We start from the raw sequence: 20740 nt of genomic DNA on the forward strand, positions 1-20740 counted from the left end.
GTGATATATAATAGAACGTGATAATAGTGGTTAATACCACCATGTAAACAAATAAACAGTGTCACGTGATAATAGCGGTTAATACCACCATGTAAACAAATAAACAGTGTCACGTGATAATAGCGGTTAATACCACCGTGTAAACAAATAAACAGTGTCACGTGATAATAGCGGTTAATACCACCGTGTAAACAAATAAACAGTGTCACGTGATAATAGCGGTTAATACCACCATGTAAACAAATAAACAGTGTCACGTGATAATAGCGGTTAATACCACCATGTAAACAAATAAACAGTGTCAGCAATTGTTCACTAATTAAATGAGTGCTCATCTCTAATCATATTTATGACATAAGCGGAAAAGTTTTCTTTTTCAGAGCCCTGGCGAGTAAAAAACTGAAATTATTTGACAAACTTAATTAAAATTTTGATATTGAAATCATAAACTATATTTCTTGTTTGTGATTCTCTGGTGAAACATGATAAGTTTGCAGAAGTTGGGATTGAATAATGACACTAAATGTTGAATTAGAAATTTTACACAAATGTCCAAGAGCAGTCGTCTATCAGCATCACCGATCCCATTGATATGACAAAAAAAAAAAACGTAAATTATGAACAACAAAGTTAGAGATGGAAGCAGTCACAAACATCCAATTCGGTCCCATGTCCCACGCCCCAAGAACCCTAGCTAGGCTGCATTTAAGATTCTAAAACTTTGTTGTGATAGATTCATCCTCATGCAAGAAACAACATAACAGTTAAGATAATTCTCCTACAGTTCGTGTAGACTGCTTTCTCGTTACCAGATAGAATCCATATTACCTCAGGGAAATATAACCTATGACCCAACCCGTCATCAGCGCGTGTAAATGAAGTTAACACGTAAAGACTGATGGTCGTAAGTTAACACCGACAAACAGACGGAGGACTGGCCTACATGAAGCGTAACATAGTATATCCGCATTAATGTTTCCATGATCTCTACTGCGATGGCTTCAAACACAAACTCTGATTGCTTGTATTCAGCAATGTGTGGTAAATGTGCAAAAATAATATTGAAGAGTTTAATATTTTTTGGTGGTTTGAAAGATTCGTACCAATTATATTTGACTATTACTCTGTGTGAAGTTCTATGTGACTCACTGTTATGCGTTGGGGTGGGGTGCTCCCAATATTTATTTGAATTACTGTGGAATTCCCACCCTGGTTCGTTTTTGTAGGAAGTGAAATTAGTGATAGAGAGAGGTAAAGCTCCGAGCCCCCAGTCAGCAATACCGACAATTAAATTATTAAGAACACAAATGTGAAATCCAAAAGAATAACAATTTAATACAAATTAAACGATATTAATTTCTCAACCAATCTACTTCCTCTCGACCATGTGACAACCTATTTCATCACGTGATTATAGTGTGAGATGGCTTCCCCTGTACTTGGTTTCTACTCATCTGTATTTACTACGCCAATTGCTTCCCTCCTTCCGGCGTTCTCCGATTCTTCCTGTCCTCTTCCCCTTTTGGCTTCTTTTCTCCTCCTCCTTTTCTTTCTCTCTTTCTCCTTCAACGAGGCTTGTTCCCCGCTTACTTCTATTCTCTATTTCTCCTTCAACGAAGCTTGTTCTCCGCCTACTCCTATCCTCTATTTCTCCTTCAACGAAGCTTGTTCTCCGCCTACTTCTATCCTGTCTCTTTGAGACTCGGGACTTGACTATTCTGTCCCCAAAAGCTACCTTTACGAAGCTATCTATCCTTAGAATGTACTAAGAGTTTTCCCGCCAAATCACGAGTGGCTCCCTCGGAGTGAGTATATTCTGCTTTACCAGTACGACGGCTTAAAAATCACTAAATCGTTATCAGTCCGACTGACTGTTAAGTTCTGGTTCAGATTGATGGCCCCACCCTTCCTCAGTTCTGATTGGATATCAATTCTACCCCCAGTCGGTCGAGTTTAACAGACGAGCCTCAGGCCATCTGTCAAAGCGGGGAGATTTACAATAGCGTTGAGGGTCCTTTGTTCTTAGAACAAAGCTTCTAACATCTATATGCTAGTGTTAACACCTGACGGTGGGGTTCTTGTACAAACAAAATCGCCATAGCAGTGCAGGGTCGACATACTCATTGCGCTAACCCATTCCTTTGTTCCTGACTTACGTAATCGCGGGCAGGCAAACGTGACACTCTGGATAGGATAAATTTAAACTCTTACACTAGAATCATGCAAATTAATGAGTTAATAGTCACCCTGTAGAAATACTGGAATATTGATCTAAAGTTTGGAGAAAATACATGTAAATAATTACACAAATTGGAACCTATACACCAGTCGCCAATTATTAAATGTTTGTAAATAAACCCACAATGCTTTCATAAAATTAGAAAATAAATTGTATTAAATAAGGCGTAAATGTATGCTTTAGAAGCAAGCTATATTTTATAAATAAATGACAGATCTTTTAAAGGACTACACTACCTTTATGGTACCTCTAGCACGGGTGAAATGCATGTCTTAATATTGTGCATCATAATCAATCAGATGAAATATAAAAAAGAACCAAGAACAAAAGCCCACGCAAATAACAACACTTTATTAGTAAGGGCTCATGGAAAGTGTCTGCATCAATCGAACAACAAGGATGAAAACGTGTTGTTAAAATGTAGCGACTTATCGGTTGCCCGAGTACGTCGCAACTACACTACGATATTTCTTTCTCAAAGCTGTACAGGTTACTGTCTCTCGTTAGTGTACCGGGTAAGAAAAAAGCCCACTGCACGTGCGCTGTAAGAAGCTGGCGTAACAAGGACCGAGATACACTAATATTTTGGTGCGATCCGATATTTTAAGCCCATAACGTTTGGTTAACTGGAGAAAGATGGTATTAATAGGCCGAGCAATTCTCGTAGTGCATCTGTAATATTTACCTGTTTCATATGGCAACCTGCTCATAAAGACACTTTCTCCAGGGTGACATTCGTGGACAAGGTGACCTTCATATATAGGCCGGAGTATACTCGTGTTTTTTTTAAGTACGGACAAGACAGCATATATTCAGCATCATTGTGAAAGGGGCAAGGTTAGTGGTTTAATGCGCTCGCCTTTACAGATCACTCATATTTCACCCAGTCGTCGTAGGTTCTCGTGTCGGTTCCTCCAACGTGGGTGTGTGAGAAAGCTTAATATAAAGACTGCCATTTACAGCACATCATACGCTGAAAAATAGTGTTAAGACCACAACCAAAAACCGTAATCAACAGCATTGTGAACACAAGTGCTCGTGTCCTTACTTTCAGTTTACCTATAAATAATACATGCAATATATATGTAACGAAGATCATTTTCCTGCTATCTGTTTACGAATCGACACTGATATATCAAGTGGCAGTTCGCGTAGCGCAAAAACGTTCGCACCGCTGTTCAGCTCAGGGAGTTGACTTTTCAATAAGCAATAGATTGCCTTTGAGATCAAAATCGATAAATCGAATAATCCCTCGACATTTCCCATTCGTAGAGTAACATAAAAAAACAAATTAATTATTTAACACTTGTCTCTACCGTACTGAACTAACCATTCAATAATTCACAGGCTGACGCCAGAAGACAGAATTATAAAGTCAGCATGGTAATTTTCTGTCGGTTGAGAACTTACAATAGGAATTTTTGTGGAGGAATGAAAATTTGTAATAAATATTGTTATTAAATTGAAGGAGGTTCCCTAAAATTTAAAATGTTTCAAATGAATATTTTAACAACACACATAATGAGAACTTTTCTTGACTATACCTAGTGATAGCATCCATAGATGTCTAAATTCTTCCATCGCGCCGGTGAAAATTTCCCAGCCAAATCGTGAAGTTAAACTCTACGAAGCAAAAAAATAAAAAAATAAAAATAAAAATAAAGGCTGAATGAATAGTTATATCGGGAAGAAAGTCGTGAATGAAAAAAAAAACCACAACATAATCGCCGCGATGAAATTTCCAGTGATATGTATTTACACATTGTATTACTGTTCTTAGATGCTTTAGTCAGAATGTATTGCTTATTTACTCGTTTATTTCATGATTTTATTTTCAGATTCCAAAGAAAGTTGAAAAGAAAGCTGGACATTCTGGAAGTATGAACGAAGACAGCTCTCTCTCTCTCTCTCTCTCTCTCTCTCTCTCTCTTTCTGCCTCTCTGTCTGTCTGTCTGTCTGTCTCTCTCTCTCTGTACTTGTATACATTTAATTTTATCTCTTTTTACATGCATCTTTCTGTTTCGTGGAACATTTTTCAAAACACGTACACAGACGTATGCGTGCGTACTGTTATGAATCTATGGTCTTCAATTAAATAGCAGAAACGAGCGACAAGCAACAGTTTTGTAAAATTCAACAAATAATTTATTTCCCTTGAATACAAAGTGAAAATTTAAAAAGAACTTGCAGTACTGCGAATTAAATCTCAGATAGTCCTAAAAGTTCCATCACACGTCCAGAAGTGTAGAATATTCTCAATGAAATCCAGTGGTGTTCCAAATGAAGTTATTCTTGAACGTGCTGATGAGCCAATAATATGGAATAGTGTTGATATGTTAACAGTCTTTATGTATCTCAGTGATATAATCCAGAATATCCTTGAATGAATTCAAAATAACACTACAACAGTGATTGTGTCCGAGTGTATTATTGAGCACCTTCTAAATCTAATTTATAATAGTTTTCTCAAATATTGACTGAACGCAACTTAAGACTACTTCCACTTCAGATGCCAGTAGCTTCTCGTGGGTTAGTGGTTCTTTCTGGGGTTTTCCCGGGTTCTTCCCCCACCATTAATACTGGCCGCCATGTATAGCCTATCGTGTGCTGAAAAATGGCGTTAAACCCAACAACAACAACCACTTCAGATGTTAAGATAGGAATGAGGAATTCTGAAGTAAACATCATTTATATGAAAAGCTAAGACACAATAATAGAACCAGGATGAGGATACTTTTTTTCATCAAATTTGTAAACAACTTGCTTCCGAAACATTCTTAACATTTGGAAACAAAAAGACTTGTAAACCTGTTTATCTCCAAGTAATATTGATCTTAAAATATAACCTAAAATCATAGACAAGCATTAGCTACGAAATATACTGAATGAAATAAAACATCAGTCAGGTAGGCCCAGCCCTCACTTAGGATGTACGTTAATCACATAATACAAATTGAAAAATGGTAACATGTAACCATTGGTATATGACAACAGACAATTATATATATATATATATATATATATATATATATATATATATATATATATATATATATATATATATATATATATATATATATATATATATAATTTTATTATTAATTTCTAATTTTATTATATGTCAAAATTTTGTTTACTATGAATTTGATATTTTCCAGAAATTAGTTTGACCTTAAAGTTAATTGTAAACACCGATTTTTGTATCTTATACTGACCTAGTTCCCGGCCTTAATTCAGGCGATCAATGAGACAAGTAAACAACGTTTTATTTTTATCTTATTCTTTGAGTAAAATGATTGGTTTCTGTCAGGGTCATAATGGGACTACGTGCTTTTAGACGTAAATGCTTCTCGAAAATTCTGGAGAGTTGACCCTCATTCGGGGATCTGTTTTGCGTGTCAAGTTACTGTATAACCTTTGTTTATAGAGATATTTCTCAGTTGGGGATTTTTCTCTACGCTGGAAAGTGTGCTTGTGACCAGTTTGGAGTTGTTTTTTTTTCTTCAGATTTTTTTTGGTTTCTAAAGGATAATTATTTTTCCTGGAAATATATGAGTGCTCATATAGAATTCTTGGACAAAGATATTTATTTAAATTTTACTCGGAATTCAAACACCGGAATATTATTTTTATGGTTCACAAAGGACTGTACACATCAGCTCTACACTGAATACAGTATACGTCATCGCCTTCCAGTTTGGAATTTTTCGTCGTGACGAGAACCTGAATTCATTGGAACATATCATTACTAGGACTTCTAAAATTTAATTCGTGGATTATTCTTGAATTATTTTTCAAATGTGATTCTTAAAACCAAAAGTTCTTATTATTTCATTTTTATATTGGTTTTTCTTCTTTAGGGAAATAAATTATTTGTTAATTTTTTCAAAGTTTATTGTTTTCACTCTTTCTTTTGTTACTGTTTATTAGCGCCTAGACAGGTAACAAAAGAAGTTGGGGTCTTGTCCGGGATATTTCAATTTTGGCTAAAATATTTCAGAAAACTTTGTAATTTGAAATTTGATTGTCTCTAGCTTTTGAAATCTTTAGTGAAATCGGCAAGCGTTTTCTAAAATGTCATGAAAATAAAATATTTGTTCATATTTTCAAATCTTGTTATTTTAACTCTTTTGTTACTGTTTACTAGAAACTAAACACGTAACAACATACACACACATGCATATATATATATATATATATATATATATATATATATATATATATATATATATATATATATATATATATATATATATATATATATATTACAGTGTCAGAGTCGGCGTCCCCGGTGTTAAATGGTCTTGAACGTGTAGATGGAGCTACTGATACAAAGAACGACCACTCCGTTGAGACTACTGTTCCAGATATACCTCTTCTGCACCTATTACCTAAGGAGGGTGGCCAAGAAGACCATATGTTTGACTATGAAAGGAAACAGAAGACGTTTTCAGAACACGAGGTAGCTGGAGAGAATGACGATGTGAAGAGCAATGACTCGTATAATATGCAGACGAATGAGGACCCTGATCAAGGAGTAGATAATTCTGTTAAGAGTGAAGCTAATACAGAGGTAATTTCCTTTCTCAAATTCAGATGGAAATTTTATCAGTATTTTCGGAGTTATGTAATTATTACCGTCTGGTTGATTGACACATTAAATGTTGCTATCTTATGTCGGTTGATATTAACAATCACGTAATAAGAGAAAATAGTTTTATTTCACAATGAATGTTACAGTTATCCGAATATAGGGTAATGGTGATGATTCATCATATTTATTCTTTTACAAGGATATGAAGGCAGGCAAATGTGAAAAATATAAGAGACAGAGAGAGAAGAGAGAGAGAGAGAGGTGCAAGGACACTGCTGGCGTTTAATCCTTTTAATTACATTCGCCACATTGTTCAGAAGATGTACAAATTGAAACTAAATTGCATTCTCTGTGTGTGTGTGTGTGATTTGGATTTTTAACGTAGCTTTAACAATTTTTCCGTGATGATGTACGATGTATGCAGTGTGGTAATTTATAGTGATATCTAGCACTGGGGCATCATGCCGCCAACATGTAGCATTATGTCCCACCCAGTCACACTATCCTGACACCAGACCGACCAGTCCTAAAACTAACCTCTTAAAGCTAAGCGTTTAGCAAAGCAGCTGTTTGTACCATTTTTGTGTCTTTGGTATGACTTGGCCGTACTTCGAACCAGCGACTTCCCGTATCAGAGGCGGACTCTTTAACCACTAGGCCACAGGAGCGGTCGCAATGCATTCTATATTTGAATTAGATCTTAGCATGTGATTGTACGATGTTAACTTATTTGCGACTCCTGCTTTTCTTGTTGCCTTTTTTCACTTTACTCTCAAGCGCATGTATAATATATATATGTTTATCCTTTGGCAGGCAAAGAATATTGTCAGATATAAATTGCCCTACATCAACCCGCTACCATTTTTCCCAGCCTCCTATTTTTCGAACAAAATTAATAGACAGACAGAAAGAATACAGCCAGCTCCACATGCAAAAGATATTCCATCAGAGATCGACGAAACGCGGGAGAAATATTCGGGTCAGTCTATCAAACCAGAAACAGCCGATAGTACGTATGCTAAGACGGGGAAGCAAGGGCATATTCTTGACACTTCTGTGAAACTGGGTATAGATGAATCAGTGTCCAGGGACAAGCAAGTAGCAACAAACGAGGTTTCGTCTTCTGAGAACCTTGAGAACAAAGCAGCTTCACTGAACGGTCTTGACGACAAAGCCGAAGTAGGTATTACTTTATGATAAAGAACTGTTTTACTATTGGAAAATATCTGTGGAATAAAGTGTCAAACGATTTGAAGACAGCAGGAACCATCGATAAAGGTGAGATAACAGTGATCTGTAAAGGCGAGCGCTTTATACCACTCCCCTTTCCCCGAGGCACCCAGTTTATATATGCTTGAAATGTAAAGTGAATACCTTTTTAAACTCTCAGTTTAAGACACGTACGGCTATATTTGCTAATAGTTCGAGTCAAACTGCAAACAATTTGGACCCTGAACAGCCTTCGCATAATGCAGATCAGGGTCTATATTGCTTGTTCTATTGATTACTTTCAGCAAAACTGCAGATCTCGGTCTGTGCAGTTTACGGTTGGATTAGACTTGTACGCTAGTAGTACATTATATATAGCCATGCGACCCCGCGCGGAGCTTAAACTATTCACGACAGTTGAGAATGTTGGGGGTCATACGGGAAATTGGCTTACATTGTTCTATGGGGTCATGCGGTAATCCTGTTTAAAATATCTCTACGTTTAATATGGGGATAATTTTATGGGGTCAAGGTGCCTATGCAGCCAATATTTATTGGCAATCGAACATGTGATACATGTTACTAAAATGACATATTTGTTGTTTTGCTCTTACTAAATCAAATGGTGGCGATCTATGGCGACTATAGAAGCCATATTGAATAAAACGTGTTATTGCTATTCCTCATAAATGCGTAGTCATATCAGCATGGAGTATCACCATAAGATTAGCTATGATATCTTGTTAATTCTGAATGAAAACGGTACCGATCTCACCTTCTTGTTGCTATTCATCCTAAATAGAAAGGGAAATCAAGGTTGGGGTTTTAAAACATTACTTCTTATGGTGTTTGCTTGGTCTATTTGGCTATGTATTCAAATGATAGCGATCTGACATCCAATATGGTTAGCATGGCGGCCATTTTTGAAAATATTGCTAACGTTAGTCCTCCAGAACTGATGGTCGTAGGAGTTTCTTCGAGACACACCTAATAATTCCTATTTGTTACGAAATGAAAATGGTGCTCGGCATACATCAGCTAGCTGCCACATGACACTTGTATTTCATCAAAAGTCTTTTAATGGTATTTATTTTATCATTAATGAAAATAGTGTCGATTTTAATTTAAATATGGCGGTCACAGAGCTCAGTTTGAGAATTTTATTGCTTAAGGACACCTGACAGATAAAAAGAATAAACCATCTTATCATGAATTCCAGGAAATTCTTTCGGGACAGTATGGCTCACTCTAACTTGAAACTAGAGTTGTCCCAGGGCATGTGTTCTAAGGATAGATATGTTTCATATATATGCATTGTTAAGTAGGTCACACGGGTGTTGATTGGCCACTACGTTTCGTCCGTGCTGCAAGACTCTCGAATGTCTTTCTTTCCTCGCTGAGAGCGTTATACAAGTTGAATCAAAGCCTCTCCAATTGCAAATCTAAGGCAAGAACTCGATATATGCTGAAGGAACCACGAGTCGTTAGTTCAGAACATTTCCGTTCTGTCCGTAACATATGTTCGAAGAGTAATGGACAAAGCAGTTGGAAGTTGTTTGCTACATTGCAACAGTACAGAAGTAGGCCTCATACTTGTATGGAGTATTAATACAGAGTATTTATATATTTTGCTTACCTGAATGTAAACTAAAATGTTGAATGAAATATTGCTCACATTAAAACAAATATATTGGGGACTTCCTGTAAATAACATTATTGCAAAGTTGGAATTTCACACCTTGCATTTTGAGTCATGTACAGAAATTTCTCCGATATCAATCTAGACGTTGCAATTGTTCAAAAAAATATTCCTTTCGCTAAGCAAGTTCCTGTATATTCCTATTGCAGTTTTTAAATGTGTTGTCCATGGTTTATCTCTCATCCCAATTAATTTTTTGAATAACCAATTAAATCTTATCTTTCTTTTTATATGTTATTGTTTTAAATCATTTCGTTTGTACTCCTTTACCTATTAGGATGAATACTGAACTCTCCTATTTATTTTCTGCTTGAAAAATTCTATGATAAACAGGGTTGACGTGTTCTTTAATTAAAAATCACAGGAGTATACTTTGTCTCCAGTCATTAGAAAATTTCTGATTAAGTCATCCAAGGATATTATATTGGATTCTGTAGCTCGTTGTCCGTCATTAGTACACACAAGTGCCATAACAATGCCAATTTTCAAACTTCATTTAAAAATGATGTAGATAAATCGCTACGTACTGAAGCTTATGCATGCACACGATGGGTAACACTATAAACAATATCAGTAAATTAGGGGATTACAACTCTTTTAAGCTGATCATGTATATTAGGCAGGAGTCAGAAAAAACAGTCTCTTGAAGTGCTAGAACTAAAGGTATGGAGTTCTTGGATTGCTCCAGAACTGGCGGATTTCTAGTAAACGTTTCATACTGTGCCGCAGACATATTCATCCTAGGCAGATGGTAAGACAGTCAGGTAAGGTTTTATACATGGTGATCTATACACAAATTTGCCCCTCACAACCACTCCGAATGCCAGAAGAGATTATTTTTTGGTGATGAATAAATAATACATTTGTGTGCGCGTGTTTGAAATTATTTTAGGCATCTAGTATGAATGAACACAATTGGTCTATCACATAGTTCAACAGAAACATTCAAATGTATTCGAATATTAGGGCTGTTAAATTCCAGGTCAGGCAAAATGAGCAACTTTGTAAACCTTGACAAAGACTTGTGTAATTTCTGATTTATTAGCTATGAAATAGTTATACTGTTCTGAGTTACCTCAAGCATAATGCTTTATGAAATAAGACATTTGGTCTGAATTCCCGCGGTACGGAATCCATTTTGCAAAGAATGCACTGAACACCGTTTAATAACAGTTGAATAGATTGTACTTTTGGGAAGGTATTGAACATCGTATGCTAACATACCAATAGAACTTCAGAATGATGCATGAAAAATGACCATCACGTTGAACTGGAACGGCCTGGTCCTGTCATTATAAGTAACCACCAACACATCTGCTAAGTGGCCCTTCAGTTCCCAAGATGAGTACGACTGATAACCTGAAACTTTACTTGGAAACGTCTGAGCAGTGCAGAATGTTACCTTTAGTCAGTAGAAATGCGTTCATATTACTCAAGTTGGCGTGATGCACAACATTGCGTCACCGAACGTAACACGTTTTCTGTGGCGTTCAATATGCGAACGACATTTGTGAATGTGAACGTGTAGGATATTATTTCTTAAGAAGTAATCTGACATGCTATTATATTTGTATCGCATAGTTGGTACTCTTTACATACAGTGTTCGGGGTTTATTATTTTTCCTATGTCAACTTGTTAATATGAGTCTGATTGGTTCAAAAAAGCCCATGAAATCTTTTAGTATTCTCATTATTGATTGGCTGCCTTCTGGAACCACTTTATTTTATTATTACTAATAACAGTGTGGCGGCCGTCATTCCAATCGGTAGTCGAATGGACGTTGGGAAAAACGACAACAGCAACAAAACAACAACAGAAAACAACGGTGGACTGTAATAAAAACACATAGTATTAGTTACTAATGCAAGACTAAAACTGTTACATAAATAAACCCATTGGATGTTCGCTTGATTAAACTAAAAATGTGAGAAAACCAAGAAATGTATTACGCTGTCCTGAGTGTATGAAGAGATACGCATGGTAGCCTACTGGTATACAGTCTCCTTTACATGGCTATTATCTCAGGGTATGGATCTTGCACCTCACACCTAGAATATAAATGGTTTAAATGTAAATCTTAAGACTAACCAATTTACCTCTCTAATTCAATGAATGTTTTCAGAAGCTGGCCTCTCTAGTTGTAAAATGTTTTTTTTTTTTTTTAACCACAACATTCTTATAAATAAAATAATGTAAGCATCCACTTACAAAAACATTCAATCTGGCAAATCAGTACTGGCATATATAAGATATTCTCTGCAAATAGTACTTCTAGATTTTGCACAGTTTCTGCACCCAGTAATAATTTATTCAGCCCCCCCCCCATCCAACAAATGGAATGCTATTTCTTCTGCCATATGCAATACTGCTTATGTTGTGAATGTCCATGGTGTAATCTACACCTTTTGACAGAAACCCTGTAACAGTCTCATCCAAATCCATGTATATGGCACCTCGTCTACTCCAGCTAACAGGAACCGATGAACCACGTGACTTCACGCGGGAATTTCCGTTGCAGACCAAGTATCAAAATTGTTGTCGTTTTTATCAGATATTCTATTGATTAGAAGAAAAATTGCGAATTGAATTGTAATTTGCAGAAGAAAATCTGCTTCTAAATGTTACTGGTTATCGAACTGTGTAACATTGCTTCAATTCTCCTCTGGAAATGTTGAAATGTGCTGTATCCGAGCAACAATTAAATAAGAGGCCGAAAATTTACTTGCTCTTTTTTCTATCTTGAATTTTTCCATTCAAAATAAAAACCAATTTGTAAAAATGTGTCTCAATCAATCAGTGATTTAATATTTAAATTTATGAAACTCGTTCAATAAAGTTTACCTTTTGCTCTCAAACCTTACAGATTCTGGAAATTATTCAAATTGTTTTATAAATTACGTATTAAAATTTTTACCCATCTGCAATCCTCTGAACTACACGGACCTCACATAAATATTCCTCTCACTATTAGGAAACCGTATTAAATGTCACTTAGTCTTCTCGTTTTAAATAATCACAAGCATTCATTTTATGTGGAGAAGATTTTAATCTTAAAAGTAAAAAGTTGTTGTGGGTGACATATACGCTTCTAGCATCTTCTTCTATTTCTTCATAGTACTGTAACAAACCTAGGATATGTTCTATTTATATAGTACTGTAACAAACCTAGGATATGTTCTATTTATATAGTACTGTAACAAACGTAGGATATGTTCTATTTATGTAGTACTGTAACAAACCTAGGGCATGTTCTATTTATATAGTACTGTAACAAACCTAGGGTATGTTCTATTTATGTAGTACTGTAACAAACCTAGGGCATGTTCTATTTATATAGTACTGTAACAAACCTAGGGCATGTTCTATTTATATAGTACTGTAACAAACCTAGGGTATGTTCAATTTGTATTTACGTCTGTGTTTATACCTTTGCTAAAATTTAGTGATTATTTGTTTCGGTGTTGGGAAGATATTTGTCAAACCGAGGAATTACACAGTTACTGGGTGCAGACGTCATAATATACAGTATTATGTGGCAAGGCTTAGTTTCGTGAAAAGGACCTTCAAAACATACTCGGGATAATCTCACGTAATAATGCTTGGTTACAAAGACAGGGATAATTCTGTTGCATTTGCGCATTTAACAAACCTTCAGCTGAACACTACTGCTGTCTTGAGGTTCTTGGAAATAGAGGAAATATCAACTTCAAGCCAGACACAAGTGGTGTTTGATTCACACATTTTGGCTAGACATCGAAAATATGATCTGCAATGCAGATTTATCGACAAAATACTCATAAAGGAACTATTTTAGAATTAGAATAGTTTAATCTCTGTCTCAGAGCAAATTATTTGTGTTTTTATTTCATCAGTTAGATAATTATGACGTTAAATGTATCACAACCACAATAAATATGAGCATAGGGCATTCTGGCTAGTCTCAAGTTCCTATCAAAATATAGTTGTGGAATGATTATATGTGCATTGATTTGGAGATTTTTTGTTGTTGTTGGAGATTTTAAATTGATAGCTGTTTTAAACATTACGTTATATATAAATCGTCAGGTGCTGACGTCAACAAAATAACCGTGAATTTTTCAATAAAATCAACAGAGGGAATGTAAGGAGCACATTGACTATTTGCCCGCAGTCTAATGTCAGACATGCGAAAATGCGCGAAGTGCACAAAATTGGTTGGGGCTTCATGATGAGGAAAATATACAATTCTTAAATTAAAAAAAGAGCAAATCATTGTGTTCAGACGTTTATTTGTATGTGTTTATATGGCAACACATGTTTACACGTCACTGAAAATAATCCTGAAACACAAGTATAGATCTTCAGGAACGGTATTAGGTATGACGACGTTGTGTTTACATATCCCTTTTAAAAGGTCCATGATAGTAACAAAAGTTCAGATTCAAAAAAGAAGCAACAAAAACTATAACTAGCAAGTTTCTTCAATAAAATCTATGTTTGTTCGTAGGCGAAATGTTTATTTTGTGTGCCATTATCACTGAACAAGGGTTTATTTTGTGTGCCATTGATCGCTGAAGAAGGGTTTATGTTGTGTGCCACTGATGGCCGAACAAGGGTTTATTTCAACAAATAACTCTTGAACTTTGAAATTTTCACAATACCAGTGATACAAAGCTGCACTAGTCTGTCGAGACCGTGCAATAAATTTTTTGGTCAGGAGGAACACATACCGTAATCTATGTAATCCCCCCCCCCACTATGTTGGTTGTTCAGGCAGCAGACTTAACAAACTAATCTTATGGTAAGACTCACCATCTCTCTCTTTCTCTGTCTGCCTGTCAGTCTCTCTCTCTCTCTCACGACCGCTCCGGTGGCCTGTTGGTTAGAGCGTCTGCCTCGGAAGCGGGAGGTCGTGAGTTCGCCCCCCCCCCCAGTCACCGACTTTGGTTAAAGTTGTTTTGTTATTTCTCGTACTCTGTTCATACTAGAATCACCAGCATTCCCCCACCCCCACCCCGAATTTGCATGTGCTGTAAAATTGCTGTAGCCCATATACGAAAATTAACAAACCCGTCAAGTTTCCCCCCACCCCCCCCCCACCCCAAGTCAAGTTCCCCCAATCAAGTTTTGCCCCCCCCCCCCCCAAGAAAAAAGTTGAAATGGCGTCCCTGGTTTCCTATAGTCAATCTTAACTCCATTGGAAATGCAAATATGAGTATTTGTATTTGATATAAATCAGATATATGTATAGCATATACGCTGTATATTTGATATACCACTCGTTGTATAAGCTTTTAATTAAAAGGAAATTTAGCAAGTTTCATTTTCTTTAATGAAAAATGTATACGTATCGTGGTGTATCAGTGATACAGCGTGCATGCTGCTACAGCCCATGAAATTGAGGCGCCCCGAGTGGCTAAGTAGCCTGAGTCCCCGAGTGTCTGAGTAGCCCGAGTCCCCGAGTGGCTGAGTAGTCTAAGTCCCCAAATGGCCGAGTAGTCTGGGTCCCCGTGTGGCTGAGTAGCCTGAGTCCCCGAGTGTCTGAGTAGCCCGAGTCCCCGAGTGGCTGAGTATAAGTCCACAAGTGGCCGAGTAGTCTGGGTCCCCGTGTGGCTGAGTAGTCTGAGTCCCGTGTGGCCTGGTGGTCTTAGACGTTCGCCTTAACAGATCACTGACATCTCACCTCTGCCCACGTGTGTTCGAGTCTCGGGCTCGACCGACGTGGGAATGAAAGCTTGTCAGTAGAGTCCCGTGGGTCTGTGGTTCATCCTGGGATTTTTCCTAGTTCTTCCTCCACCCAATATACTGGTTGTCATGCAAAGCCTGTCATATTCTTTAAAAGGACATTAAACCTGTAACAAAAACAGCACCGTTTCCATTGAGCGACCAGACCATGAATAGTGTGGCATGTTCTTAGTTCAATCAAACTCGAGCTACACAAAAATAAACAATGGTATGTACATAACACCTGTATAAGATCACATTTCGCTGTACTAGGAAGCTCGTCTCACGTTTACAATGATCGCTTCTGAACAATTTAGAGATAGGTTGAAATTCATAGAATTTTCACTTTGTGCGTGGAAAAATGCCTGATTCTATGTGTATTTATATACACGAATAAGACCAACCAAAGTGGTGTTGAAACCAAGCAAACCTAGTGGATTTTAAGAAAATGTGAAACATTTAGTTGTAACAGTAATGAAAGACAATACACATCTATGTTTCTACCACTCCTCGACGCAATGGGCGAAAGATACAATATTTGCTGTATAATACAAGCAGCGATTACAAGACCAGATAAAAGCCACAAGTTTTTGGATATTGCCCTCAGAACATTATTGATTGAGCTTCTTTATGATGCAACAAATTCTCACTCCTTCTGATATTGCTCTCATGTGCCTCCAAGAGACATTCATAAATTGATTAAATTCTATCGGTTTTCTTCCAGCTAAAGACAGCTCCAGTTCTAATTACTCATACATGGCTGTTAGGGTAATATAAATATTTATATACATATGCCATATATATACCAAACATGTGCAACTTCCTCCCGGGCGCTGGTCGAATAAGCGATATATATCGACCCATATCTACTTTACACAAGTTTTAAACTTTAAATATCTTTGTTTTCAGTTGCCGACAAAATTCGGTCTACATAGACTTTATCGTGTCAAGAGATAAAATTATCAGCCTCAATAACTTCTAAATTATTTAAAATAAAACAGAGAACATCGATAGATGGAGATAAATACTGTAATACTTGCTAAATGATATAAACAAACACAAATATGTTTCGATTTATCTTTCAGATGGAACTATTTTCTTTGCTCCAGAAAGTGGCCTCACAACAAAAGGCCAAGATGCAAACGGAAGAGTGATGTAACGGTCCTTGTACAGAGGTTCTTCAAATTCGCCTTTACGCTGTTACTATTCTTTTTTTAATAAGGCGTACATCAAAGAGCTTTAACGACGATTTAATTTTGTCAATCCCGCTTCAATAGAAGGTCCACATAGCAATCATTTTTGGACTGTCCGTCTGTCCGTCCGTCCATATCGTTGATTACTTGTGAATGTTATTTTTTTTTTTAAAAGTTAAGCTGAATGTTAATTGAATTGTGGTTTCAGAAAAAAGGAGTCTCGCATTTTTAATGTGTTGAAAATTCATAGACATATAATGTTTATGACGGATAAATTTCTCAGATGTGTCTAAATATTCTCACAAAGTACATGGATTTAGGAATACACAGTCATGTCTAATGAATGAAGTAAACCATTCTTGGATTTAGGAATACACAATCATGCCTAATGAATAAAGTAAACCATGCTTCAATATAGCCTGCATATAGTATTCATTTTCTGTTGATTTTTAAAACATTAGAATCGATTATCGATAGTCAGGGAGAATTTGTAATTAGATAAACGTTTCATTGTTTGTGTTTATTTAATGTTCCTACACAGCATTTGATCATAAAAAGTTACAATTTTGAATTACTCTAAAATAAATGTTTTGTTGTTTATAGTGATTAGAATACAAACTTATATATTGTATCCTCAACTGACTTCTAAATTATGTTGTTTTTTTTTTAACACTGCGCACATAATATGAAATAAAAGTGTTTGAGCTTTACGTTGTAGTTAACTTAAAGTCAGCAATGGCTTTAATTTACATGTATGAATGGCTGAAAAGTACGAAATTAATTATCCTTGCTTATTATCGCATTGTTTTACGCGTGTACTATTCGTTTGAGTCTTGAAACTACCAGTAATTCTCACCCTTCGTTTTTTCTTCATTTTATTAAGGTACCTCTACCAAGTAAAGGTAATCAGCTATGCTATCTTTGGCATTTGCGTCAGCGTCTGCACAGGTGATAGTTATGCACATATAGATTCTCAATGAATGTCAACCATTCTTTCTTCAATGGCCACAGGAAACGGTGTGGACTGGGTTTCATAGCACATACGTCCTGAAGAGTCTGATGGGGATTAATTTGTACATGTACATTAGTTTACATTCTTTGTTAAAGTTTGAATTTATCTCGCGTCGTTCGCATATTGTATTAATATTGCTATACCTGCAACCATGAAATCTGGCGAGTGGATGTACCCTCATTAAAAAGTAGGTCACTTTGAGCTATGTTTTACACTTCACCGACCTTGGTTAAAGTTGTTTTGTTATTTCTCGTACTCTGTTAATACTAGAATCATCAAACTAGACGATATGTATATTTATTATTAGACATCTTTACCACAAAAGAGAGTTATTGTGACCTACATTTCGAATTTTACAGTATTTTGTTAAATTTTTGCGTTTAGCTCATGGCTGAATATACTATTATACCAAGATTCATGAAAATTGTGGAGGGAATGTTCTCGATCTACACTGTCATAACAAAATCAGTTCACTATAACCTGTAATTCGCGTTTCACTAACTTTTGTTCAATATCGTGCTTTGAATTTATTTCGCAAGCTTCTTTTATGTGATGGAACCATCAAACCAGATGATTTCATGCATTTCTGTTCACACCACACCCTTAACACAAAGAAAGTCATTGTAAACTGATTTGTATATTTTATTTTACATTTAGCCCATGACTACATTCGTGTTTTATTCTGCTGTTTAATACAGCTATAACTGGAATCACTTGGTGTACTACACCTTCATCTTAAAAGTATGTCACTGTGACATATATTTCATGACTCACATACTTTCGTTAAATTTAGTCTTTAAAGTTTATTTCTTAAGTTCAGTCTATGATAGAATCGTCAAACTAGACGAATATATTCATTTCTATTAGTAACACACCCTTACACCAAAAGAGGATCATGATGACCTACATTTCACATTTCACTGGCTTAGGTTAAGTTTTGAATTTAATTAATAACCAGATACGTTGTTAGCACCATGTATGCTTACTGTTATGTCAAGATTCATGCAATTTAGAGGAGAAATCTGAATCAGTACTACACCATTGTTACAAAAGTTGGTCACTGTGCCCCATATTGCATGTTTCACCGACTTGGGTTGATGATTATATGCATCTCTATTAGAACCACACCCTTGAACAAAATTAACTCATGTTGACTTACAATATACCTTTTACTGACTTATTTAAAGTTTTGCATTTAGCTCATGACCACATGGTTTTTCTATTTTCTTTAAAATAATGTTAAACCTGAAATCAGTGATGAAACTTGATTAGTACTAAACTCTCATTTTAAAAGTAGATCACTGTGACCCATATTTCAAAGTTCACTGACTGTTCAATTTTATGTTTTTACTGTTCGTGTTATAATCATTAAACTAGATAATTATATTCATTTCTCGTGGTAATTACCTATGCAAAGAAGGTCAATGTTACCTATACTTCACCTTTACACTGGAGCATCTTACATTTGTGCATTTAGTTCATGACTACATAGATTTCTGGCATGCTACATACATACTTTTCTGTCTAGAATCACAATTCTTGGGGATGCATCCTGATGAGCACTACTTTCGCATTTTAGTAGTAGGTCATTATGACCCATGCTTTACACTTCACTGTGTTAAATTTCATTCACTGGTGATAAAATTGATGATGATATGCGTCTCAGTTACTACTAAACCCTTGTACCAACAGATGCACTTAATGACCTATATTTCATCTTATACTGGTGTCACTTTGCAGACATCGTAGCGATATAATTAAACATAGTTAAAGCTACGTTAAAATCCAAATCACAGACACACACATACACACGCACACGCGCGCGCGCAACGGGAGACCTCACTGACTTAAATATTATGATTCAGTGACTTTGTTGAAATTTCGTTTGTAAAGTTCTTTTTGGGGGACCTTTCAGGTGGCATTGTGGTTAGACCATCCGCCTCGGATTCGGAAGGTACGGGTTCGAACCCCTGCCGAGTCATACCAGATACTTATAAAAATGGTACTAACAGCTGCCTCACTTGGTGCTCAGCATTAAGAGGTTAGTGTTAGGACTGGTCGGCCTACTGGGTGGGACATCATGCTACATGTCTGCAACATGCTCCAGTATGACATCACTATACACTATCACACTGCGATATAGCTGAAAAACTCTCTCTCTCTCTCTCTCTCTCTCTCTCTCTCTCTCTCTTGGGTGCTGTTTATGTTCGAATCGTGAAACATGATACTTGGACGCAAGGTTGCAGTGACCTATATTTCATGTTGTACTAACATATGCTAGGTATTGTTGTTTATGATCGCATGCACCCATCTGTATATATACATCCACTCCTTGTCAGAAGGCTCTTTCTAATAATGCCTATACAGTACATTGTTCATTATGATATTACCCTCAATGAACGAGCTGTGAATTGGGTATGTCGCTGAGCATAGGAATTAGATATCAGCAGACTGCATGCTTTTCACTTGAGGTTTCACCTCTACTGACTCATCACAGTAATCATTTATGCATGAACTACGTACTGCTCGCTGTCCAAGAATAGTCAAAGCCCTGTCACAAGAGGTAGGTTGGTTGGTGGCTGTGTAGGTAACTAGGTGGCTGGACTCCTAGTATGTCAGCACGATATTTGTTATATTAGTAAAAAGATTAAATGGTAAAATGATTAAAACTTACGATGCCAAAATAAGAGATCGCAAAAGCCTTTTAGTTTTGAAAGAGAAACCAGGATCACTTTACTCTGAATTTATCTTCTCCATGATAATGTTCACAATGACTATCGGAGAAGATACATAGTAGGGCGTAGGTATGTAATCGTTGCTTACACTCTGGCATTTTACGCTCTGGCATTTTTCTTTTTTTTTCCATAAGTGTGAAAAGACAGACTTCCATTCCTCATACCTTAACTTTATATAATGTACGTTTTTGTAATCAAATCACTTAAGGACTGCATAAATGATACTTTCGAACTCAAGATTTCCAACTTCTCGAGATTTCCTCCTTCCCGTGTTATTCTTTGAGTTCAAGAATCCGGACTTTCTATCTGCTTCTTCGAATTCATGACTTCAGGTTTCCTATGTCGTTCTTCCTAC

The 20740-nt window shown here is 36.3% G+C and overlaps 1 protein-coding gene across 2 annotated transcripts in view; it reads left to right on the forward strand.

Moving 5' to 3' along the window:
- The window catches only part of LOC149805501 (uncharacterized), a 115263-nt gene extending 96227 nt beyond the window's left edge, over positions 1–19036 (forward strand). Inside the window, exons 5-9 of one of the 2 annotated variants that reach the window (XM_089950099.1) lie at positions 4078–4117; positions 6511–6812; positions 7647–8012; positions 16531–16620; positions 17522–19036. In XM_089950099.1, coding sequence (XP_089806225.1) covers positions 4078–4117; positions 6511–6812; positions 7647–8012; positions 16531–16599 — 777 coding nt within the window. In that variant the 3' untranslated portion in view covers positions 16600–16620; positions 17522–19036. Of the gene's footprint in view, positions 1–4077; positions 4118–6510; positions 6813–7646; positions 8013–16530 lie in introns of both variants that reach the window. The other variant, XM_089950098.1, reaches the window with a different exon arrangement.
- The last annotated feature ends 1704 nt before the right edge of the window (positions 19037–20740 follow it).

Source organism: Sinohyriopsis cumingii, chromosome 2, assembly GCF_028554795.1.
Source record: "Sinohyriopsis cumingii isolate HCF-2022 chromosome 2, ASM2855479v2, whole genome shotgun sequence".
Taxonomy (NCBI): Eukaryota; Metazoa; Mollusca; class Bivalvia; order Unionida; family Unionidae; genus Sinohyriopsis; species Sinohyriopsis cumingii.